At 38.9% G+C, this 21,101-nt stretch overlaps 2 protein-coding genes across 2 annotated transcripts; both read left to right on the plus strand.

The window, feature by feature from the left end:
- Positions 1 to 68: 68 nt before the first annotated feature.
- Positions 69 to 6,309, plus strand: LOC124267206 (glutamate receptor ionotropic, kainate glr-3-like). Its single transcript, XM_046702122.1, has 7 exons — positions 69 to 673; positions 878 to 978; positions 1,153 to 1,240; positions 2,222 to 2,528; positions 3,001 to 3,239; positions 3,630 to 3,895; positions 5,755 to 6,309. The coding sequence occupies exons 1-7, from the start codon at positions 461 to 463 to the stop codon at positions 6,005 to 6,007; spliced, it is 1,467 nt and encodes a 488-aa protein (XP_046558078.1). The 5' UTR covers positions 69 to 460; the 3' UTR covers positions 6,008 to 6,309.
- Positions 6,310 to 9,570: 3,261 nt separating this feature from the next.
- On the plus strand, positions 9,571 to 18,541 carry LOC124267207. Its single transcript, XM_046702123.1, has 12 exons — positions 9,571 to 9,605; positions 9,997 to 10,109; positions 10,362 to 10,475; positions 11,179 to 11,246; positions 12,394 to 12,502; positions 12,852 to 13,027; positions 14,163 to 14,280; positions 15,083 to 15,248; positions 15,849 to 15,995; positions 16,698 to 16,867; positions 17,979 to 18,112; positions 18,384 to 18,541. The coding sequence occupies exons 2-12, from the start codon at positions 10,007 to 10,009 to the stop codon at positions 18,474 to 18,476; spliced, it is 1,398 nt and encodes a 465-aa protein (XP_046558079.1). The 5' UTR covers positions 9,571 to 9,605; positions 9,997 to 10,006; the 3' UTR covers positions 18,477 to 18,541.
- Positions 18,542 to 21,101: the final 2,560 nt, after the last annotated feature.

Below are 21,101 nucleotides of genomic sequence, written 5' to 3' on the forward strand. Positions count from 1 at the left end.
TGATCACTGGATTGTCTGGTCCAGATACGATTATTAACAGACCGCCGCCATGTACGGTGTAGCTGGAATATTGCTGAGTGTGGCGTAAAACTAAACTCACTCACACATTTAATTGAATATGACTTACAAGTATTTTTTGATAACACAGTGGCCCAGAGAGGCTTAGGTAGATAAGTCAGTATCCCTGTCAACCGTTGTGTTTTAAAATTTAGAAGCAATATAGATTATGCATGTACCAGGCTGCTATATGGCATTGGGTACACCATGGTTCTTAATGACTTGTGTTTGTATATTGAAATTTAACACTAAAACAATACATGTAAAGGTTAAAATGTTGTTATTCATATTTCACATTCGACAGTATCTATTCATGTCTGACATTTACTGTTCGGATATTGTGGATAAACTTATCAAATGTTTGCCATGCAAACCAATACCTGTGACGCGATTTGTGCCTTAAATGACATTTATCTTATGTATACAATCACATCGTGAGTGTTGCTTGGTGTTTAAGGATTCAAGATGTCAGAAGGTTTTTATATACACAATCCATAACACCATGGCAGAACACCGGTTCCTGGAAGTACCAACTCTGTTATACACAGAGACAAATCTGTTTCCCAACATGAAATATGGACACAACAAAAGAACATTGGTAGTTTCGACCTTACCGGTAAGTCCAAGTTTTGTTTTGACTTTTCAAAACGAGAATTATTAATCAGATATGATAATTATAATCAAACTACCAGAATTGAGAGAGTAGATCGTGCGGCGTAAAATAGAGTTCAGTCACCTTTGGATCTATTTCCCCTTTTGCACATACTTATTTGTTAGATTAATGACAACGCTTGCAATATTCTAACATATTCCATTGTAGTCTCTAGGAATGCTTGAGATGGACGTAGTGGACAACAGAATTTCAATTTCCGGACCTATAGCCGACATTCTTCAAATTTTGGCAAAGACACTAAATTTCAGGTTGGTGGTACAAATTAATATTATGCTCGTAATGACCAATCTGGTGAAAAGATATTTAGACAATATTAAGAGGAAATGAGAACTGTTTGTGATTATTAGTCGACATTAAGATTTACGGACTATTAACATCCCCAGATGTACTGAAAAAGAGCTACTTGCCCATATATATTTCAGCTACATCATCCGACCTCCGGCTGACAAACAATGGGGCCTTGAGGTCGATGGAGTATGGAACGGCATGGTAGGGCAATTGCAGAGAAAAGTAGGTCGAGTATTCTGTCCTTCATAACTAGTTCCTAAAGGAATTTAAAATAACAAGCATGTTGGTAAAAAAGGAATCAAGATGTCGAAGAGTAGGCCGAGTATTCTGCTCTTCATAACTAGTGCCTCAAAGAATTTAAAATATCAAGCACGTTGGTAAAAAAGGAATCAAGAAGCCAAAAAGTAGGTCCATTATTCTGCCCTTCATAACTAGTTCCTAAAGATGCTAAACTGGGGTAATATAATAGCTAGGATTGCTCCGTCATTGGTATCACTTTTGCCCTGTGTATGATCTTATTCACAATGAGTTATAATGATTGTCCAATCGTACCTGAAAATTCATACCAGCTGCTAGCAAAGATAGAGCATACGGTGCGGTTGCAAAGTCACCTACACATGCCAAAACAAGTCATGATTTCCCTGAACAAACACGGAGTATGCTTAACTAGAGAATTGCTTCGGGCATCCATTTGGTCAATGATCACTGATTTATAAAAAAGTCTCCTCATGTACAGCATAAAACACTATGAAAGCTTTAAAAGTCCTTGAATGTTGTAATCGTGATCAAAAACCTTTTCAGAAATCTTAGATGCATGCTCGACTGTACATAGCGTACAGTTGGCACCAAAGAATACCACTGTTTCAGTACATTTTTTTATATGAGGGATACGTATTCAAATACAAAGAAGAGTGTGTCTGTCATATTTTATTTAGATAGTTACACTCAGTAGATATGCCATGCCATGACATGATTCAATTTTCGGTTCTAACGAAACTTCAATTTGCAGGCACTTTTTGACATTTACCATCCTTCTAGTAACACGGCTGGAATGTTGTCACATGTTATTTCATAAAAGTTTTATTTAACAGTTTGCATGCAGTGGAATGCCATTCTTTTGGTCCACAACAAAGACATTAACAATACATGTTAAAGGTTTTATATTTGTAGTTCTTATATGTGCTTTTCATCTCTCCATTTCAGGAGGTTGATTTGGTAGCCGCGGACCTAAGTGTTCACGAAGACAGGATTGCTGTCATGGACTTCATCATGCCCCCTATAATGTATAGCTACGTGGAAGTGATGTACAAGAAGGTTGACGACGATGCCAATCAGTGGCTACTGCTGGCTAAACCATTTAAACTAGAAGTATTTCTCCTTATATTTGCATGTGGAATACTGTTTTCAATTCTCTACAGAATCACTCAAAGTAGATCCAACTTTGAATTCTCAAATTATCGGTATTGGTATGAGATGTTGTGGTTCACACTTTCAACAATACTGAAGCAAGGTAAGTTTTTTGACGTTATTAAAAAAGATAAGTTATGTAACTGAGACAAAACTTAATAATTAGACAGTAGGACGAAAATTGTTTGATCATTCTGGGGAGAATGAATGTGTCTTCTGACTTAACGTGGACGATGGTGAGAGAGTAACGTTGAACTTGAACTCCTTGTTGGAATATCGCTTAATGAGCCGTGTAACTATGCTGCTGTAATTAAGCTTGACATGATGTGCAATGTTAAAAATATAAAGAACGAATACGGATACTGCATCTTAAAGGTCTTTTTATCAAATTTGATTTATATGATATCATATTTTGCTATGTACCCGGGCCTAGATTTTCGAAACGTTCGTAGCCCTAAGAATTCTTAACTTTGATCGTAGCCAATGTGTTAAGAATGGGTTTAAGAAGGTCGTAGGGATACGAACGTTACGAAAATCTAGGCCCTGATCATGATAAACTTTGATGTATGTTTTAGTGACAGATAAGCCAAGTTGTGAGAAGAGACAGGAGCCGGTGTCTTACGGAAGTAAACTACTTCTGGGGTTCTGGCTGCTGTTCCTGATTGTCATTGTCTCCATCTATACGGCCAGTTTCGTAGCAGCAATATCGGTCAAGAAAGAGAAGCCGCCATTTGCCAACCTGATGGAACTGGTAGAGAGGGAGGACTACACTCTGGGAATGCCCATTGAAGGTGTCAACTATGATCTATTCAAGGTAAGATATTGACGTGCAATAATTAAGGTCATGTGTCTTTTAGACGTTTTTGAATTCTATACAGTCACCTTACCCTGACAGATCGAGTCATCCTTTTCGGTGCATATTAAATAGATTCTGATTTCAGTCGGTGTAGTGTTAACATGGTCATATATATTTTGTATAAAATATTATTTGTAACGTAATACCTCGTTAACTCGAACTCCCATCATCCTGACATATCGTTAAAGACATTTCCCATCTCCCTTTGTCTCGAACTGCTGATAACTCGACATGCTTTCTACATTGCTAACGTTAGGTGAAAATGTTCCATCGTCACAATGAAGGCCCGGGTTCGATTCCCCACATGCATACAATGTACGTTGATATGTTCATAATGTATGTTTACAGACATCTCCCAGGGAGGACGTACAAAAAGCCTGGAGAAGAATGAAGAAAGAAAATGAAACCAACCCTTTCATAATGTCCACCGATTACGATGCACATGCCAGAAAGGTTGAGACAGGCAAACACGCTGCCTTTATGTACACTAGCCAAATTCAGAAATATCAGCAGGAAGACTGTAGACTGGCAACTCTACAAGACAAAGTCAGTTGGCAACAGAGCGCATTCGGCATCCCCTTGCAGTCACCACTGAAAGATGACCTGGAGAATGTGTTAGTATTATTATCGTATCTATGCAGATAGTGTTAGTATTATCATCGTATCTATGCAGATAGTGTTAGTATTACCATCGTATCTATGCAGATAGTGTTAGTATTACCATCGTATCTATGCAGATAGTGTTAGTATTATCATCGTATCTATGCAGATAGTGTTAGTATTATCATCGTATCTATGCAGATAGTGTTAGTATTATCGTCGTATCTATGCAGATAGTGTTAGTATTGTCGTCGTATCTATGCAGATAGTGTTAGTGTTATCATCGTATCTATGCAGATAGTGTTAGTATTATCATCGTATTATGCATATAGTGTTAGTATTATCATCGTATTATGCAGATAGTGTTAGTATTATCATCGTATCTATGCAGATAGTGTTAGTATTATCATCGTATCTATGCAGATAGTGTTAGTATTATCATCGTATCTATGCAGATAGTGTTAGTATTATCATCGTATCTATACAGTTAGTGTTAGTATTATCGTCGTATCTATGCAGATAGTGTTAGTATTATCATCGTATCTATGCATATAGTGTTAGTATTATCATCGTATCTATGCAGATAATGTTAGTATTATCGTCGTATCTATGCAGATAGTGTTAGTATTAACCATCGTATCTATGCAGATAGTGTTAGTATTATCATCGTATCTATGCACATAGTGTTAGTATTATCATCGTATCTATGCACATAGTGTTAGTATTGTCGTCGTATCTATGCAGATAGTGTTAGTATTTTCATCTTATCATGAGTGATTCAGATATCCATCATTATCCATGGTGCATGTTGTCTGTGGCCTTCGTGTAGATACTTGGTAATGCTGACTCTCATCAACGAGGGCGGTGTGTAGACCAGAGGTAAAAGCGTTCGCTCGTCATTCCGGGTTCGATTCCCCTCATGGGTACAAACCCATTTCCGGTGTCCCCTGCCGTGATATTGCTGGAAAAGCGGCATAAAACTAAGCTCACTCACTCATCAATGAATATCTTGCTTAATGGATAGTTTTATCAGACTTGTCGTCTTGGTTAAGCGTCATCATAGCCTCAAACTGATTGGTATTGTTCTTAATATCAACCACTGGTTTATATTTTCCAGATCCGATTGAGCACAGGCCGCTGACATGTAGCCGAAATAATGCTTAGAGTATATTGCATTCCGTCTATGAGCTTCATTATGAAATAGAGGTTCATAGAAAACACACAGTGGGGGTACTTGCATGACTAGAACCTTGAAGTGTACAATACAGCTAAACTTTCATTCAAAATATGGACACCTTACCTTTGATACATTAACTATTGATAATATCTAGGTATTAATGTCGACCGAAGGCTACATGAAGATGTCCAGCTAAATGACGGCGGTCTGTAAATAATCGAGTTATTTCTGGACCAGAAATCCCTGTGATTGACACCATGAGCATTGAGCAATTGAGATACCAAGGCACTCATCAACGGAGTTATCGAACCTGACCACCAGGATCCCCTGACTCGCCTCCTAAGACAAGCATGGCTAGCTGAAGATGAATTCTAACCCGAATATTCACGGGTATATGCTGGATTCATAATGAAGTGACTGGTATATGATAACCATGTCCAAATGGTCTATAATCTTTAATGTTTAAGGCGATGGGATAGTCTAGTGGTTAAAGCGTTTGCTCGTCACGCCGAAGACCCCAGTTCCATTCCCCACGTAGGTACAAGGGGTGAAGCCTATTTCTGGTGTCCCCCGCCGTGATATTGCAGGAATATTGCTAAAAGCGGCGTAAAACCATACTTAATCACGCAGGTAGAATGTTGTCCGACTGCATTTCCCATTCACGTTCTACGTGCTGTTTTGTTCTGTTTCTTGTAGAATGTCCTTCCTTGTCCAGTCAGGAATTATTCAAAACATCCTCAACAGACGGAAGTGGTCCTCAGGTCATAATAACACGTGTATACAGGACAAATCGGCCAAGGCAATAGTGATCAAAGATTTACTGGGATGCGTCGTCGTCGTTAGCGTATGCCTTGGGCTCTCCTTGTTGGCTTTAATTCTGGAGTTGCTGTTCAACAAACGATTCCATAAATGTAAGCCTGCTTCTATTCCATCAACTACGAGAATGTAAAGTTTCCCACGTAAAGTTTCCCATTTACGTGGTTCAAGGTGCTTTCCACCACCATGACAGAAATGCAGCAAAGAAATTATTTATTTGTTATACTCGGTGAAACAAGTGACATGTATGCATTTTAGTTTTCCTTGAAGTTCGTTCCGCTCTTGGATGTGTGGGTCTACATCTAACGAACTTTGCAACGACAATATCTCACCCATATCATAATATCTTTTGCTACTAATGTATGTATTACTGTTTCCGCGTTCGTTTGTTTGCATTCTTACAATTTTCATAAATAAAGGCTTAATCAAGTTTAACCTTTTCACATTTGTTGTGATGTCTTTCGTCCTCTCTGGATCCGTAACAAGACGAGAAAAGGCAACGAAAAAGATAAATAATATCAGTGGTAGTGAAGTCTCCAGCTGTTCGGAACACTTTTATATGGATAGCCATTCGTCAACAGGAACGAAGTCAGTTGTAAAAAGGTAGAGACACAGTGCCTGGCCACACAGCCAGTTCACATGGTAATATTTAAACCAGTTATAAATGTGATCTAACAAGGAACATTCCTTGGCGTTATCGGCATCAACATAACAATCTTCATTCGAAGGCATTTAAGACATGACACACCTAGTCGTTATCATACTCGTATTTGTTATTAATTGTGCAGAATATGGTTTTATAACCCAGTGCATGTGTAGTTGGAATGTCACAGCTGACAGCAGCAACATCTAAACTGTTAGCTGCAAATTTGGGTGAGCTACAGTGCCTCATCCATACTGTTCCGATGTACACCCGAGGCCACAATCATAGAAATATTTACCACCGAATCAAACTCTCTAGCACTAATTACGTATCTGATTCTTATATAAAGACATTGTCTGTTTGTCCTTTAATGATAATATGAATGAGTTCAACGTGAGTATAGCCCGAGGAAGAGAATGCAAAATGTTTTAAAAAAAAATCCAGTCATTGATTATAGATAAATGTAAATACAATAACAGTAACGATCTCTAGCTATGATGTGTTCTGTAAGTTCTATTTGTTTCTCATGTTTGGCTTCCAAATACTGTTGAATACAACGTGTACAATGCCCTGGGGATATCCATTCATCATGAGAGAGGATTTTCGTGTGTTGAAACTTACTGTTATTTGTCATACTTCTTTTGGTGTTTATTTTGGGTATGTTGTAATCTCGCTTATTTCATAATTAGTTTACGCTTGGAACAGGGATCGGGTTCACACTATTGAACCACCAAGGACATAGACAAATGTTTAGGTGACCGGCAGTTGGGAAACTGGCAGACTTTGTCATCGACAAAGAATCTCTGCCAGAAACTGAATCTCGGTGTTTTCACGGCATGGCAATTTAATGTGTAACAAAAACCGAAATGACTCAAATCGCAAAGGTTGACAAAACTGGTGTAACCATTGATGATGAGTGTGATGCGTACAGGCTCAAGGTTAAGGATTTGGACAAGTATTATAGGGACGAATTCGTCAGTTTAATGCTTGTGTTTTTTTGTGATAGTCATTCATGATGTTTCATATTTGATTTACACACTCATAAATATTATCTGCGAAGGAAAATGTGGTATAAGGACTCTCTCAGAAAAAGACTTTAAATAACCGTATGGATATGTTCATATGAATGAGAATTTGACTTTCATTTCAACACTAAACGTATAGGTAAGACTAGCATATGTCAGAAAGTCTTATTTAAGAGGTTTTGGGAACGTTTTCTTCCATCTGGTCCTAGTAATCCTCAATATATATGTATCAACTGGGGACCAGGAAATAGGTAGACCTCCCCATGGGCACCAACTGCGCCCCCCTTTCTGAACACGAAGTTTCTACTCCGAAGTCAAATTCGGAGTCAAAACGGGATAATGTGACCAAGAAGTTTAACCTGAACTTCAGGTGTGTCGATAATCTCATTTCCTATAAAACAAAACCCCAAACGAACAAACCGATTTACCCATCTGGGGGTCTTTTCAAGAAGCAACCTTTACTAAGTTTAACCTTAACTACCATTCTTTAACATTGCACTAAGGTTACTTTAGTGACTTACGATCACCATAGTGCTATGTGAAAGGAGGCCTTGGACGTGAAATACAGGACACAATTGCCTCAGTGGAATGTCTTGAATGAGGCATGCGGCCCGCGCGTGGAAACAGCTAGTGTAACAAGAAGCAGGCAGAATATCGGCGTTTTCAGATAGGTATCCCGTCCTTTGAGGTACAAACGAGCATGCTCCTTTTACCGTTATTTCAAGAGCGTCATACCACTCTTGCTCCGAGGTTGTTTGATCAAGGTTACAACATTCAAGGCCTCAGTAAAGCTTTCAAAAAGCTTTATGGTAGACATGTGGAGGAACAGTATTGAACAAACTTTATGGATAACAACTTCTTTATTTCGTGAGTGCCACGTTTCGATACAGATTCATGTACCGTTTTCAAGCGGGAATGATTAATTGCCACGTCTCCATATACACGGTGGATAACTTGTTTGAGTGGCATTATAGAAGTTGGGACGTATAATATTGAACAAACTGTATGGATAACAAACTTTCTGATAGATGCGGAAAGGGTTTTGTCGCTTCTATTAACGTCTCGAGTAATATGGTGTAAAACAGCGTCAATGCAAGAGGGCGGAATCTCTAAAGTACCCTGGTTGTACCCTGCCGTCACTATACCTACAAATATGGGAACATGACATTTTACGAGCGCTTCAATGTGCTGCCGCTGATCATCATTCATCATCACTAACAAGAATATTCTCACTTCATCTGCAGTCGCAAAATTGTAGAGAGAGATGGACTTGTTAAACATGTTTTTGCATATCGTATGACACAGCCAACAATACTTGAAATATGAAATAATAATAGTGTCATATTCTGTAAGTTCATACAATATATCTCAGACCATTGTCACTCGAAATGGTCGTTCTGCTGTCTTGACAGACAGACAGACAAGTTTATTCAGTAAAAGGCCACAGGCCCATCATACAGTCATTTGCTTGTGATATTGATAGTTTAGTGCACATGTTGTTGAATAGGAACAATTCTAAAGCGCTGAAGTACGTGATACAGAAAAATACTAACATCGTTTATCACACAGTGATTATTTGATTTCATAATGTTGATAACATTGGCATTTGGATCAAAATCAGTCAAATATGTCTGAATATATCTCAATCTTAAATAAGAAAAACGTTCACACTTCAACAGTACATGAAATTCATCTTCAATAATATCTACATTCAATTTACAAAATATATATTTCTCTCATTGTAATTAACTTTATCTTGTATCTTCCAGTTTCAACTGCTTAGTAAAATTACCATATCTAAATTTGAAAAGTGCAGATCTGAGATGTAAAGCAATATCAGAATTTAAATATCTTTCCACATTTTAAAGTGTCTTAAATTGGGAGTGATAAAACATTTATTAGAATTTTGAACTGAAGTGAACCAACATTGTTTAAGATTATCCGAAAGTCTGTCTTGAACTCATTATGAACTTAGATTCCGACACGTGTTCTATTCACAGGCTTTTGTATATATCTGTGTCAGATTATGTTGGCATATACTCACTCGTGACAGGTAAACAAAGGTAGGTACATCGATGATAATGCTCACTTCAATAACCTGCATGTCCTTCCTAATCGGGTCACCTGTGTGTGGTCTTGTATTCTGTATTGTGTGATACCCGCTGTAGGCAAATAAAAGCGACTAAACCCTTTGCATAATCATGCTTCTGCAAAATCTAAATACGAAATGAGTATAATGTCAAATTCACAGAACTAGTGTAATTGTATTGTATTTATTCATGATATATTCACCCCAAAATGACTCAATCGTTATGAATTTAGATGAGATTGAAATATGGAAGAAGGAATATTTGACAATTCTGAAATATGAAAAAGTGGTAAGCATTACGTCAAATACGACTGTAACATATGAAAAAGTGAGAGTTTTTAAGAATGCTAATATAATTGTTTCAGTGAATACAAGATGTTGGTAGTTCTGTGTTTAGCAGCAACGGCTCAGCTGACACACGGAGCAGGGAGCGCGCCTCTCAACCTTAATGTCAGCCTTATCAGCTACTTAAGTGGAGGTAAACGGGAAGTGCTACCGATATGCTTTGCGCTTACATGCCTACAAACTAGTTACTACAACAAATATTTATGTAGAAGGCACATTGTACTAAAGGACATCCAAGAATGATTCTAAATGAAAAGTCTACTGATGACTTCGTCCTTGCAAAAGAACATGGAAACGCGATTGGCATCTGTAGCTACAACCCTGTTTGTTAATGGCAGCATTTTGATTTGTGTGTTATATATTGATGTTTAATATGCCTGTTCAGGGTCCTCGTCCAGCATCAACACAGCCCTTTCCACCGCCGTTGATTCTCAGGGGAGAGTGTATGTTGCCGGAAGTGGGCCATTTAACTTTGGTGCGCATGCGCAGGGATCAGGAGGTCAGTAGAGGTATCTCGTTCCGCAAGTAGGTCTATTATCTATTAACTGGTTCGATGGTGTATGCTGCCACTGGGATCCTTTGACCATTTGTTGTTAATTATCCAGAGAGCTCATACCTTCTTTCCCCATGCTGATCCGGGTTAAAATGCGGCCTTCAGGAATCCATGCTTGTCGATAAATGTGCTCATGCTCGCTGACCTGTTTGATGCATGCCGCCGTGTCTCAAATGCGGAAATAGATGCTCACTGGATCATCTGGTCCACAGTCATTTACCGACTATAAAGCTGGATCTTTGTTAATTTTTTTAAAAACAGCTGATACTCTTCTTATCTGAATGATTTGATGGCCAATGATATGTTCTTGGAAACACTGCAGGGCAAAAAGAAGTACACACTTGAAAACTATATTTTGAGAAAGAAATTTAAAAACGTTTACTTCAGTCCCAAAACACTTTTAGGCAGAAAACAGTCGCCGAAACATGAGGTCCAAAACACTGCTATTCAAAATACATCACTAACCAACTAGCCAACCATTACTTTTTTTGTTCATTCATCACTATGAAATATGCCTTCTTTTGCCCCGTGTTTGTTTACTTTACTTAATATAAATTTAATTTCAAACAAATTTGAAGTTTTCCAGTGTATACAAAAGTACAAAAAGCCTGCACTGTGACTGTGTATATTATTCATTTATTGACTGCAGACGGATATGTATTAAGGCTGAAGAATACCGAGTCCTCTGTTGACGGGGTATGGAGATTCAGCTCAGAGGTTGGTCAATGTGGATATTTTCTTTGAGAGGCATTTAGAAGTTGGAGCAGTAAGGAAGGATAATCTTTGGATGAAGAACTTCTTTATTACGTGTCGATGTAGGTTCTCCATCACTTTCTTGATAATGGTCTCAGAACCTATAATGTGCACCTAAACGTCGCTCTCCCTTTAATAAAGAAGTTGTTGATCCATAGATTCTTATCCTTCCTTAATGTTGACAGTGTTAATGTACAAACCGTTTGTCAATACCGGAATGGCGAGAGTGATGAGACTAATGACAATTCATGGATTACCTGCTGAGAATTATGCATGTGCATTAGTTGACGATTAGGAAACAATGATGGTTTACGTAGAGCAACTTAACTCATTAAGTGAAAGTGTAAATGGGTATTACTATTATCACTGCCATGAGTGTTAAATAAACCTAGAATAACGTCGTGGTAAACAATGATGTAGTTACCTGAACACTGCTGCTGTTCCAGGGGAACATTTACTAAATGCCCTCTATAAAACGTAGAATATCTTGACTATATGATCAATAGCTTAATTCTAAATATAAAAGTGGAAAACAAACACACGTTACATCATATCTTATTCCTCCATGTGCCTTTGTGTTCCTTTGGGTTGATCTAGGTGTCCGAGCTCTGCTAGTCACAGCTGGGTTTAATTCCCCCAACCCCTCTCTTCTCTCTCACACACACTGCAGATTCTGGTAGAAGTAAAGTTATGAATATAAATCCCAGCAACTTTTGCTTGTCGTTACGAGCGACTGAATGGATCAAGTGATTGGGCTTAATGCCTTGGTGGATCACAGGACATCGTTTAATTGCATGGGTCGATATTCATGATGTCAATCACTGGACTATCTGGCCCAGACATGATTTACAGACCGCCGTCATATGTGTGGAATGCGGGGATAAAAAACAAACAAATAAACAAACATATAAACATACATTATGGGAGTCAGATCATACTCACGTACCCTGAGACTGGACACCGGTATTGGAAGGGCTTAAGAGTGATAGCTCACATGGTACAATGTTAGAATTCTAAATTTGGTAACCCCGGGGGAGACTTGGTTGGTATATTCCCAATGCTGATGTAAAACCCTGCTTGTTACTTCAACTAACATGCTTGTATATACCAGGTAACTGGTATCAGAGTCAGAGATGTGGCTGGTACTCCTAGAATTCTCATCCAGGGAGATTTTGGTATTACAGTCCTCGACCAGAACTTCAAACAGGTCTGGAATGTTGGTATGTGTTTGCATGAAAATATATATTGCTCTTGATTCTGAAAACTGAGGCCCCTGTGTTTCACGTATAAGCATTTCAAAGATATATGGCCAGACAGCATAAAGGCCTCATTCAAAGTAGACTTTTGGCTGCAACATACATCACATGCAGGTCAAGGGCTTCAAACCTTCAAATGTATTTGTCTAATTTGAACTTAGAGAGAACTATGATACATTTGACTCTAATACTGAGGGAGTTAAGATTTATAGTCACATAGGCGATATTTTAGCCTCTAATGATGTCGCCATTGACTCTAATGATGTCGCCGTTTTCGTGTATATCTATTTTGAGGTTTGAATAAACAATATAGCTCACGGCTGCTCCGGAACCAAGTGCAAGAGCGACATCGCCACCGACGGTACTGTGTCCATGCTGTTGACGTCAGGGCATCTCTTCCATTACGACGCCAGTGGTAAACTTCTTGGTGACAAACAGCTAGGAAAGAATCACTACACTGACACCGCCATAGATCCATACAGGAAAATGGTACGTGCTTACATGATTTTTTTTTATCGGTAAACAATTGACTTGACTTTGAGTGTGTTTGTGATAGGTACCGACGGTGGTATCATCATTGTTTAATAGTGATACATAAATGTTCATGCCTCAGTTAAGTGAAAAATTAGCAAAAAGCATGCAACATAATGAAATGTTTAGTTTTCTGTTAACTGTTAGATTTGTACAGTAATAAAGACCTACAGGTTCGCCACGAGCAAGCACAGCTAGGCAACTTGTAGGTGGGCTTACAGTACCAAGCTTCCTGCAAGGTACCCACAAGAAGGTGTGTCATCAGATATCGCTGATTAATATACCACCAGTTAATGTTGACGGTTAAGTGTTTGCGTTAAGTTAACATACTGGTTGTGACACATTGGAACAAATCCTGCAATCTCTGCTGACATTTAGCCAAAAGCAGACCAGGGAAGCGCTAGGTTATTCTGACCTACAGAATATCAGGAAAATAATAATATAATCCCGGAACGTTATTAACAAATGAGACCAGCAGCCTAAGGTAAACCGCCTTCTTCTAGAAAACACACGCAACTGGGAATAGTCTGATGATTGTCAAATAGGATTGCCCGCGTTTGTAACCGCTGTGCTTGTTTGTTTTAAATCAGTCGCACCGCGTTCCGTGGTCTAGTAAACAAAGGCAGGGTGGCAAATACCATAAACCTAATGTAATGCATCAGTAAATACAGAGATACAGTGAAACGGAAATGTGGATCAATTCTACTTGTTGAAAGTCACGTTCTGCAGAACATGGAGTAAAAGCTCGTCACTAAGCGAAGCCGATACAGTGACATTTTTTTAATTCATGATTGAGGTTTTGTATGGTTTCGTTGTTGCTGGTTTATACTTCATGCTCAATATATGTCCACAGCATACATTTGTAATCCAACTGTAACTTCCTTACGGAATTAGAAGAATCCCGGTTAGAATTGGTCTTCAGCAACCCATACTTGTCGTATGAGGTTACTAACTGGGTCGGGTGGTCAGGCTCACTGACTTATTTGACACATGTCATCATATCCAAGTTGCGTAGATCGATGCTCATGATGTTGATCACTGGATTCCAGTCATACTAAGCCCATATTAACGACCAGAGCTTCTTTTACTGCAGGTTATCTACAGCTATTTCTTCCAAAGTTACCCACATCACATCCCGGTGCAAGTCCCGTGCCTTTTAGCAATGGATTATTTGCTGTCAAAAGTGATCTGGACGGATTACTGTGTTGGAGGTAACTATCTGAAAGGACAGCGAATTACCGGTACGCACCAACACATGTATGGTGTGCCGCTGAAAGGCCGAGGATAACAAGAAGTGTACATCTCGCCTTATTACTGGATCCTGGACGCAAAATATCCTTCCCCTTAAATCATTAGGAATACTTTGATATAATTATAAATACATCGGAAACCCAGAGGTTAAATAAATTACCTTACTTAATTCATCGCCAACGACTAAAACAAATACAATTTTAGTTTTTATAAAATCATGAATGGGAAATTGCAATGTGCAAACATCAGGTGAACCCGGACCTTTGAATCCTTGTACGCTTTTCAAGATGGATTGTAGATGACGCTACTTGTTAAGAAAACGAAATATTTAGGCCGAATTTGTATGTTCAGCCGCATGCATGAAGGTCCATATAGACACTACAAAGAAGCTGTTTTATAAGATATTGTTCATACCCGTGACGATCCGGGCTAAAATTGGTCTTCAGAAACCCATGCTTGTCATAAGAGGCCACTAACGGGATCGGGTGGTCACGCTCCCTGACTTGGTTGGCACATGTCATCGTACTCCCATTGCGTAGATCGACGCTCATCCTGTTGATCACTGGATTTTCTGGTCCAGACTCGATTATTTGTAGATCGCTGGTATATAGCTGGAATATTGCCGAATATTCATCATAAAAAACGGCGGCGTAAAAAAACAAACAAAAATCTTCAGTGCAATGATGTCCAACTAGAGACACTTTGTTCGCGCACTGCAGTAATCAAATGTTGCTTTGACGTTAAAGAAATTCTGTTAATAAGGCATCGAGGACTATGACACACAGAACATGGCCGACAGTCGCATCCAACACATCTACTACAACGACAATGACAAGAAACTTTACTTTGCTGGTTATACCGACGGCGGCAACTCCATCTTCAGATACGACACCGAGGATATCCAAAACAACCACGGCAGCCTCCATGGGTAAAAACTTTTTGAACTTTCATCGTAGGCATCTCTTGTTGTAACAACGCTTAAGCCAGTTTCGCCACCGTTGTTTTTCTGCTGTGACAGTGTTAAATACTTCTTAAGCATCGCTCTGCTGAAAAGGAATATCTATATATACTTGCGATGATTATTTAGATACATGTCATTTTACCCTCCCCTCCACCGAAATAGGACAAATCAACGACACAAAGGAAAACAATTTTTATAAATAAATGAATGAATGAATGAATGAATTAATTAAAAACCAAACCAAACTAAAACAAAGCCCCAAAACCAAACAAAGAACCCAAAATAGAACTAAACAGAACCCAAACCAATCAGAAAGCAACATAATTTATAAAATATTCATGATCCCTAATTTCTTTTCAACATATTTTGGTCTCAATACTCAAGGTCATCTGTCTTATACCATCTATAACATTTATGTATCGACAGAAAACCATCAAACGGTTTTAGTAAGTGAGAATGGTTTACTCTTGAATTTGAACACTAACTGATCATTTGAACTTTTCACAATGCCAATTTATTATATTTTTTAGTATTCCAATGGGTCATATTTTGACAATGCAATTGCAGATTAACGATTATGCCATCGCACCAGAGGCCGACGTATGACAAGTACGTGAATACCTACAACATGCACGGTGCCACCTCGATATCGGTAGGGGGAAGAATCGATACTGATCGCGGACAGGTGGAGGAGGTGCAGTTCTATATTGCCAGGTAGGTTGAGAATACCTCAGAATGCAGAGGTAACACTCTAGCATATAGTTTTTCAAAACATTACTTTAATAACGTGTTGGTTGTTCTAAACATACAGCTCCAAGCATCTTTACCAGAGAAATAAGTATGACATATGACCTCATCAAGGTGAAACATTCATGGAGAACATGAATGTTACAAACTTGCTTTGGGAAGCTTGTTTGACGTTTGATCGTTGAAAACAATTAAACGGCTAATGAACACCACATCATGCCACGAATGCACAACGTCATGGGACTGTGGGAAGGGCCACCGAAACACCACTGAGGCATTAACAATAATGAAGTTTTCGATCAAGCGATTAATGTGATTTTAACCGGAATATCATTTTATGGCGTTGTTTTGCATAACTGTTCCCTGATTTCGGTTTCTCACTTGCATGTGTCATGTACAAAAGCAATTGTACAAAATACAAACTGACATGAAACTTCCCACCATGACATCTCAAAGGTAGACAGTATAATGTGGGGACGGTAGGGTAGCTTAGTGGTTAAAGCGTTCGCTCGTCACACCGAACACCCGGGTTCAATTCCCAACACAGAGGCAATGTGTGGAGCCTATTTCTGGTGTCCCCCGCCGTATTGTTGGAATATTGCTAATAGCGGCCAAAACCATATTACTCACTCACTCACTCACTCACTCAGTATATATGTTATTCTCCAGGCTAAGCAGCGGCGCCGGCAACAGTGTGAAGAGCATTGAGATCGCTGCTGGTGTCAACAGTGTGATGTTTATGGCGCAGTCCTCCGTGGCTTCCATTGACAACAGAAATGACTTGAAAATCAACAACATGACTGTGGGTGGTTATGGCGGCTCGGATGCAGTATTACTGGGTGAGTACTGTGTACATATTTGTTGATGTCTCTGCTCATATTGGCAGCTGCGGGACGCCAACAAGAACCATTGACAAGACTGACTGACTGACTGAGTTTGGTTTTACGCCGCTTTTAGCAATATTCCAGCAATATCACGGCGGGGGACACCAGAAATGGGCTTCACTCATTGTACCCATGTGGGGATTCGAACCCGGGTCTTCGGCGTGACGAGCCAACGCTTTAACCACTAGACTACCCCACCGCCCCCATTGACAAGAGACGTGTACGGTTGACAGAGAACAGTGATAAACTGAATATAAACAGACAGCGACTCTGTGATATTTTACCAAAATCTAGTTTTGTTGAAACGTTGCCTATTTGTGCTGTATTGAACAGTCTTGGAATGACCATTGTAAAAAGTCAATCAAAATCCCACAGATCTGAAACTGTATGAATACCCAGAGGTCCGTAAATTGATTTGACTGGCTGGCTGAGTGTGGTTTTGCGCCGTTTTTAGCTATATTCCAGCAATATCACGGCGGGGGACACCAGAAATGGGCTTCACAAGTTGTACCCATGTGGAGAATCGAACCCGGGCCTTCGGCGTGACGAGCAAACGCTTTAACCACTAGGCTACCCCACCGCCCCAAATTGATTTGAAATTCTTGAAAGCAGACAGCAGAAAAGATTTACAAAAGTAAACATAAAAATATTCATGACCAGCGTCATCTCAAGGAGGTATTTACGCGTTTTTTCAAATATTTATAACGATCATTATGCTTTTGGGACACCATCGCCGACAATCACAATGTGAACATTATAACGATGTGTATGATGTGACATTCAATATGGTATTCAATAAACTATATTAAATGCCTAAATATTTCACATAAACATTGTGTGTGTTACCATAAGGTTGTTCTTTGTAGTTGAATGAATATTACATTGAGATAATAAACCCCTCTCACATCATTTCAACTGCAATTGTAACCTATCTGACACACGTTTGGAAGCGATATGATCTTTAGTTTTGACACATGCAATCGGTATTACAAAGCATATGTCCATAGCAGAACACATAATCTCAATATAATTTAATTCAAATTACATCTGAGGCTTCGTTTTGCAGCTGTTCCAAGTAATTTCAGTGAGCGCCTGGCGTGGCATACGTTTGCTAAGACCAGTGGGCATGCCAACGCTGTCACGGTTTCTGTCAATGGTTACAATGGAAAAAACAGGGTAGCATTCATTGCATCCTCTCAGGTAAGGCTGTCGTTCCCCCAAATACACCCCTGCCATTTGTGTTTGTCATTTGCTGAGCATTGTCCTGATACAGAAGTTTTTATAGGACTTTTTGGAGTAAATAAGTTTATTCAAATGGGTTCAAATGCAAAATGATTGATTCTCAAATAATAACGACTCAGGTCGTCATACATGTTCCTAGGTGCCGTTGTACAAAGCGATCTTAGTACCAACTCCCATACCTTAACATAAACTTACGACTGTCGTAGCACTGATCGTTTCTGTTTTGCAGGAGGTGGATTTCTTCGAAGTGAAGCCGATTTCTGGCACCAAAAGAGCAAGTGCTAAGGATACACAGTACGTTCTGGTAATTTTGGATATGTAGGCATCGTCTATGTCTAAACATATTTGAAAATGTATTTAATAACAATAAAGGAGACGACAACGTGAGGTTTTTGTGCTTACTTGTGACGACAAAACCCTCCTTTCGGATTCCGGGACAGAACGATTGTATTTGTTTTATCTTACCTTTGCAACATTGCAAATTTGCGACATAAATTCATAATTCATTATTCATAAACACTGCTTATGATGGAGTCGCAATCGTACAACGTCGCTGCATGTTTGTGTCGCCCTTGTAAAGTCCGCTGTAGAGTACTGAGTGTTAGATAATATTTGAATTAACACAGCGTAGTGTGGCAATACCAGTAGTTGTACATTTAAAGCATATTAAACAACATGCACGTATCTTGTCAAACATACATAAATGAATTATAATGATGAGAATGTGTGTGATAACACAATATATTCACAGTATGATATGGAATCGTAATATGTAGGAACTCGGTAAACAAGGAAAGTAGGCCCATGGAACTGTCAATAACTCAATTCACAAATTCCACAAACAACAGCCACAGTTGCACAAGAGACATTTACAAAGTAGAGTCAACTCGGTTGATAACGCGTTAGCAGATACACCGAAACGTCGCTTACATTAATAATTAAGAAGTTGTATATCCATAGAACTCTCCCCGTTGTTCATCACACCAACTTTTAAATCCACCCAAAGAAGTTGACTTTATAAGAGTCCTATGAATATCGTAACTTAGCACCACTTTCTACATTTTCGGGTATTGTTACTATCATTTACATAATTAAGGAACTGAAGACACAACATAACTTTGTTGGACCAGTACTATCAGCATGAAATTATCAAGATGACAATATCATCAGTACAACCGGGATCAGTGTTGATCATACAAAACATTCAACCATAACTGATATCTTGTAACGCAAGTTATTCCGAGTAGGAAATTACTTTAATAAGTACAAACAAAACAAACACTTATTCTTGGTAAGTTCATTTTACAAGAAACTTTATAAAGATGAACAAGAAAAAAACCACATTCTTCAAACGTTTTCTGTCGCTTTCATTGAAAGTAATATAATACAATAAAATACAATTGTATTGACAATGCTGAGCATATTGATTCTTAACTGGTGTAATAAATAAACTTGATGCATGGAAATACGATATATAGATACATATTTGGACTACACTCGTTTTTATTTCTAGTACGTCATCGGCCTCTGCATTCAACTGACCACAGAAAACTGCTTATTAAAAACATCTATTTAGAAAGTTCGGTCGACTAACGGGTACTCATTTCGCAACTGTGACCAGTTCATACTCACATATGAGCAGAACCCTCACAAGATCACGATTAAGCTAATCAAACGTATTATTTGTCACTTCTTAGAACACCCGGAACCATCTATTGGAGAAACGTGTACTTGCTACATACACCTCCGCTTCATGCATTAACTACGGTCAAACCTTGCCGTTTACTGGCGCTTCTAAAAATAGTAACCATTGGAATTTCACTGTTCTATTTATTCCATGGTTAAATGCGTGTCAAGAAAGTGTGAGCATTTAGAAGTTTCAATGACATGGAGACATGAAACATTTATGGATAACCTCTATATTATCCACCTAAATATCTACTTACCTGCCTATACACATATGTCTATAAAGGTAACGCTTATCATTTAATGTGAGTCATTTTTCCAAGATCGAACCCTCCAAATCCCGAAGGTCCCCCGATGGTAATTCGTCATTGAGTGAGCAACACAAGACCAAATGCTGAATGTAGTCATATTTGGACTTGGCCGTTAAGTATTTATTTTAATTCACAGTATTGCCGCTATTGTACAATTTGTCTCAAATCCCAAGCGACAGCGAGCAACCCACCTCTGAAATATTTAATCCTTGGTATATAAGCCGATAAACGATCTTGTAGTCTTGCACGTCTTGTAGCCTCCACTGCACAGTCGTTCTAATTTCATTTTATCAGTCTATTTACGGAATCAGTATTATTTTATAGCACTGTCCAGTCCTAAATCTCACTCTGACCGGATACAACCCTCCGGAATGCTGGAAAGGATCAATAATCCTGTACTCTATGGGATACCCTATATACCAGGAGAAAGAAATAAGAGAGCGGACTTTGTTCGTCTGCCCGCATAGTTCGGTGTAATCAGTGAGACCAAGGTAGCGTGACTCATTCAAACATTGTGGGGAGCCCCTCTTCCTGGAGATACTATATCCCTCACCTGGGGTTCTAGCAGCACAAGACCAAATGAAGGATTATGTACCTTACGTGCCAGGGATTTATCGTGTGGTTCACCTGGAGTTTCACCCTGGGCGACCTACGTTTCTGTATTAATTCCCTCAGCTTTAATATCCACAACATTCACTAACTCAACTTGAGATATTTATTTGTTTGTGTGACATTTTTCACTTCTGATCTTGATAGGTTTGCTGATAAAACCATTCTGAAGTTCGACAACCACTGTACCCCAACATTATTTTAAAGGTAAACATGTAAACTGAACAATTTAGCTGCCACAACATAGATTAGTCATGCTTTAGATGACAACACTTCAATTGAATCTCCGTTTTCCCATAGAGACACATATCAACAAAGAGATCTGCCGTTATTCCATCAGC

Source organism: Haliotis rubra, unplaced genomic scaffold (genome assembly GCF_003918875.1).
Source record: "Haliotis rubra isolate DU_JTF1 unplaced genomic scaffold, ASM391887v1 Scf13, whole genome shotgun sequence".
NCBI classification, from domain to species: Eukaryota; Metazoa; Mollusca; class Gastropoda; order Lepetellida; family Haliotidae; genus Haliotis; species Haliotis rubra.

What these genes read in the sequence shown, in the direction of transcription:
- LOC124267206 (XM_046702122.1), top strand. Translation starts at nt 461, where the DNA reads ATGACATTTATCTTATGTATACAATCACATCGTGAGTGTTGCTTGGTG. An exon ending in GCAAAGACACTAAATTTCAG is followed by an intron (nt 979 to 1,152) that starts GTTGGTGGTACA and finishes TATATATTTCAG; the next exon opens with CTACATCATCCGACCTCCGG. An exon ending in TTCAACAATACTGAAGCAAG is followed by an intron (nt 2,529 to 3,000) that starts GTAAGTTTTTTG and finishes TGTATGTTTTAG; the next exon opens with TGACAGATAAGCCAAGTTGT.
- LOC124267207 (XM_046702123.1), top strand. Translation starts at nt 10,007, where the DNA reads ATGTTGGTAGTTCTGTGTTTAGCAGCAACGGCTCAGCTGACACACGGA. An exon ending in GCATGCGCAGGGATCAGGAG is followed by an intron (nt 10,476 to 11,178) that starts GTCAGTAGAGGT and finishes TATTGACTGCAG; the next exon opens with ACGGATATGTATTAAGGCTG. An exon ending in CTCGGATGCAGTATTACTGG is followed by an intron (nt 16,868 to 17,978) that starts GTGAGTACTGTG and finishes TTCGTTTTGCAG; the next exon opens with CTGTTCCAAGTAATTTCAGT.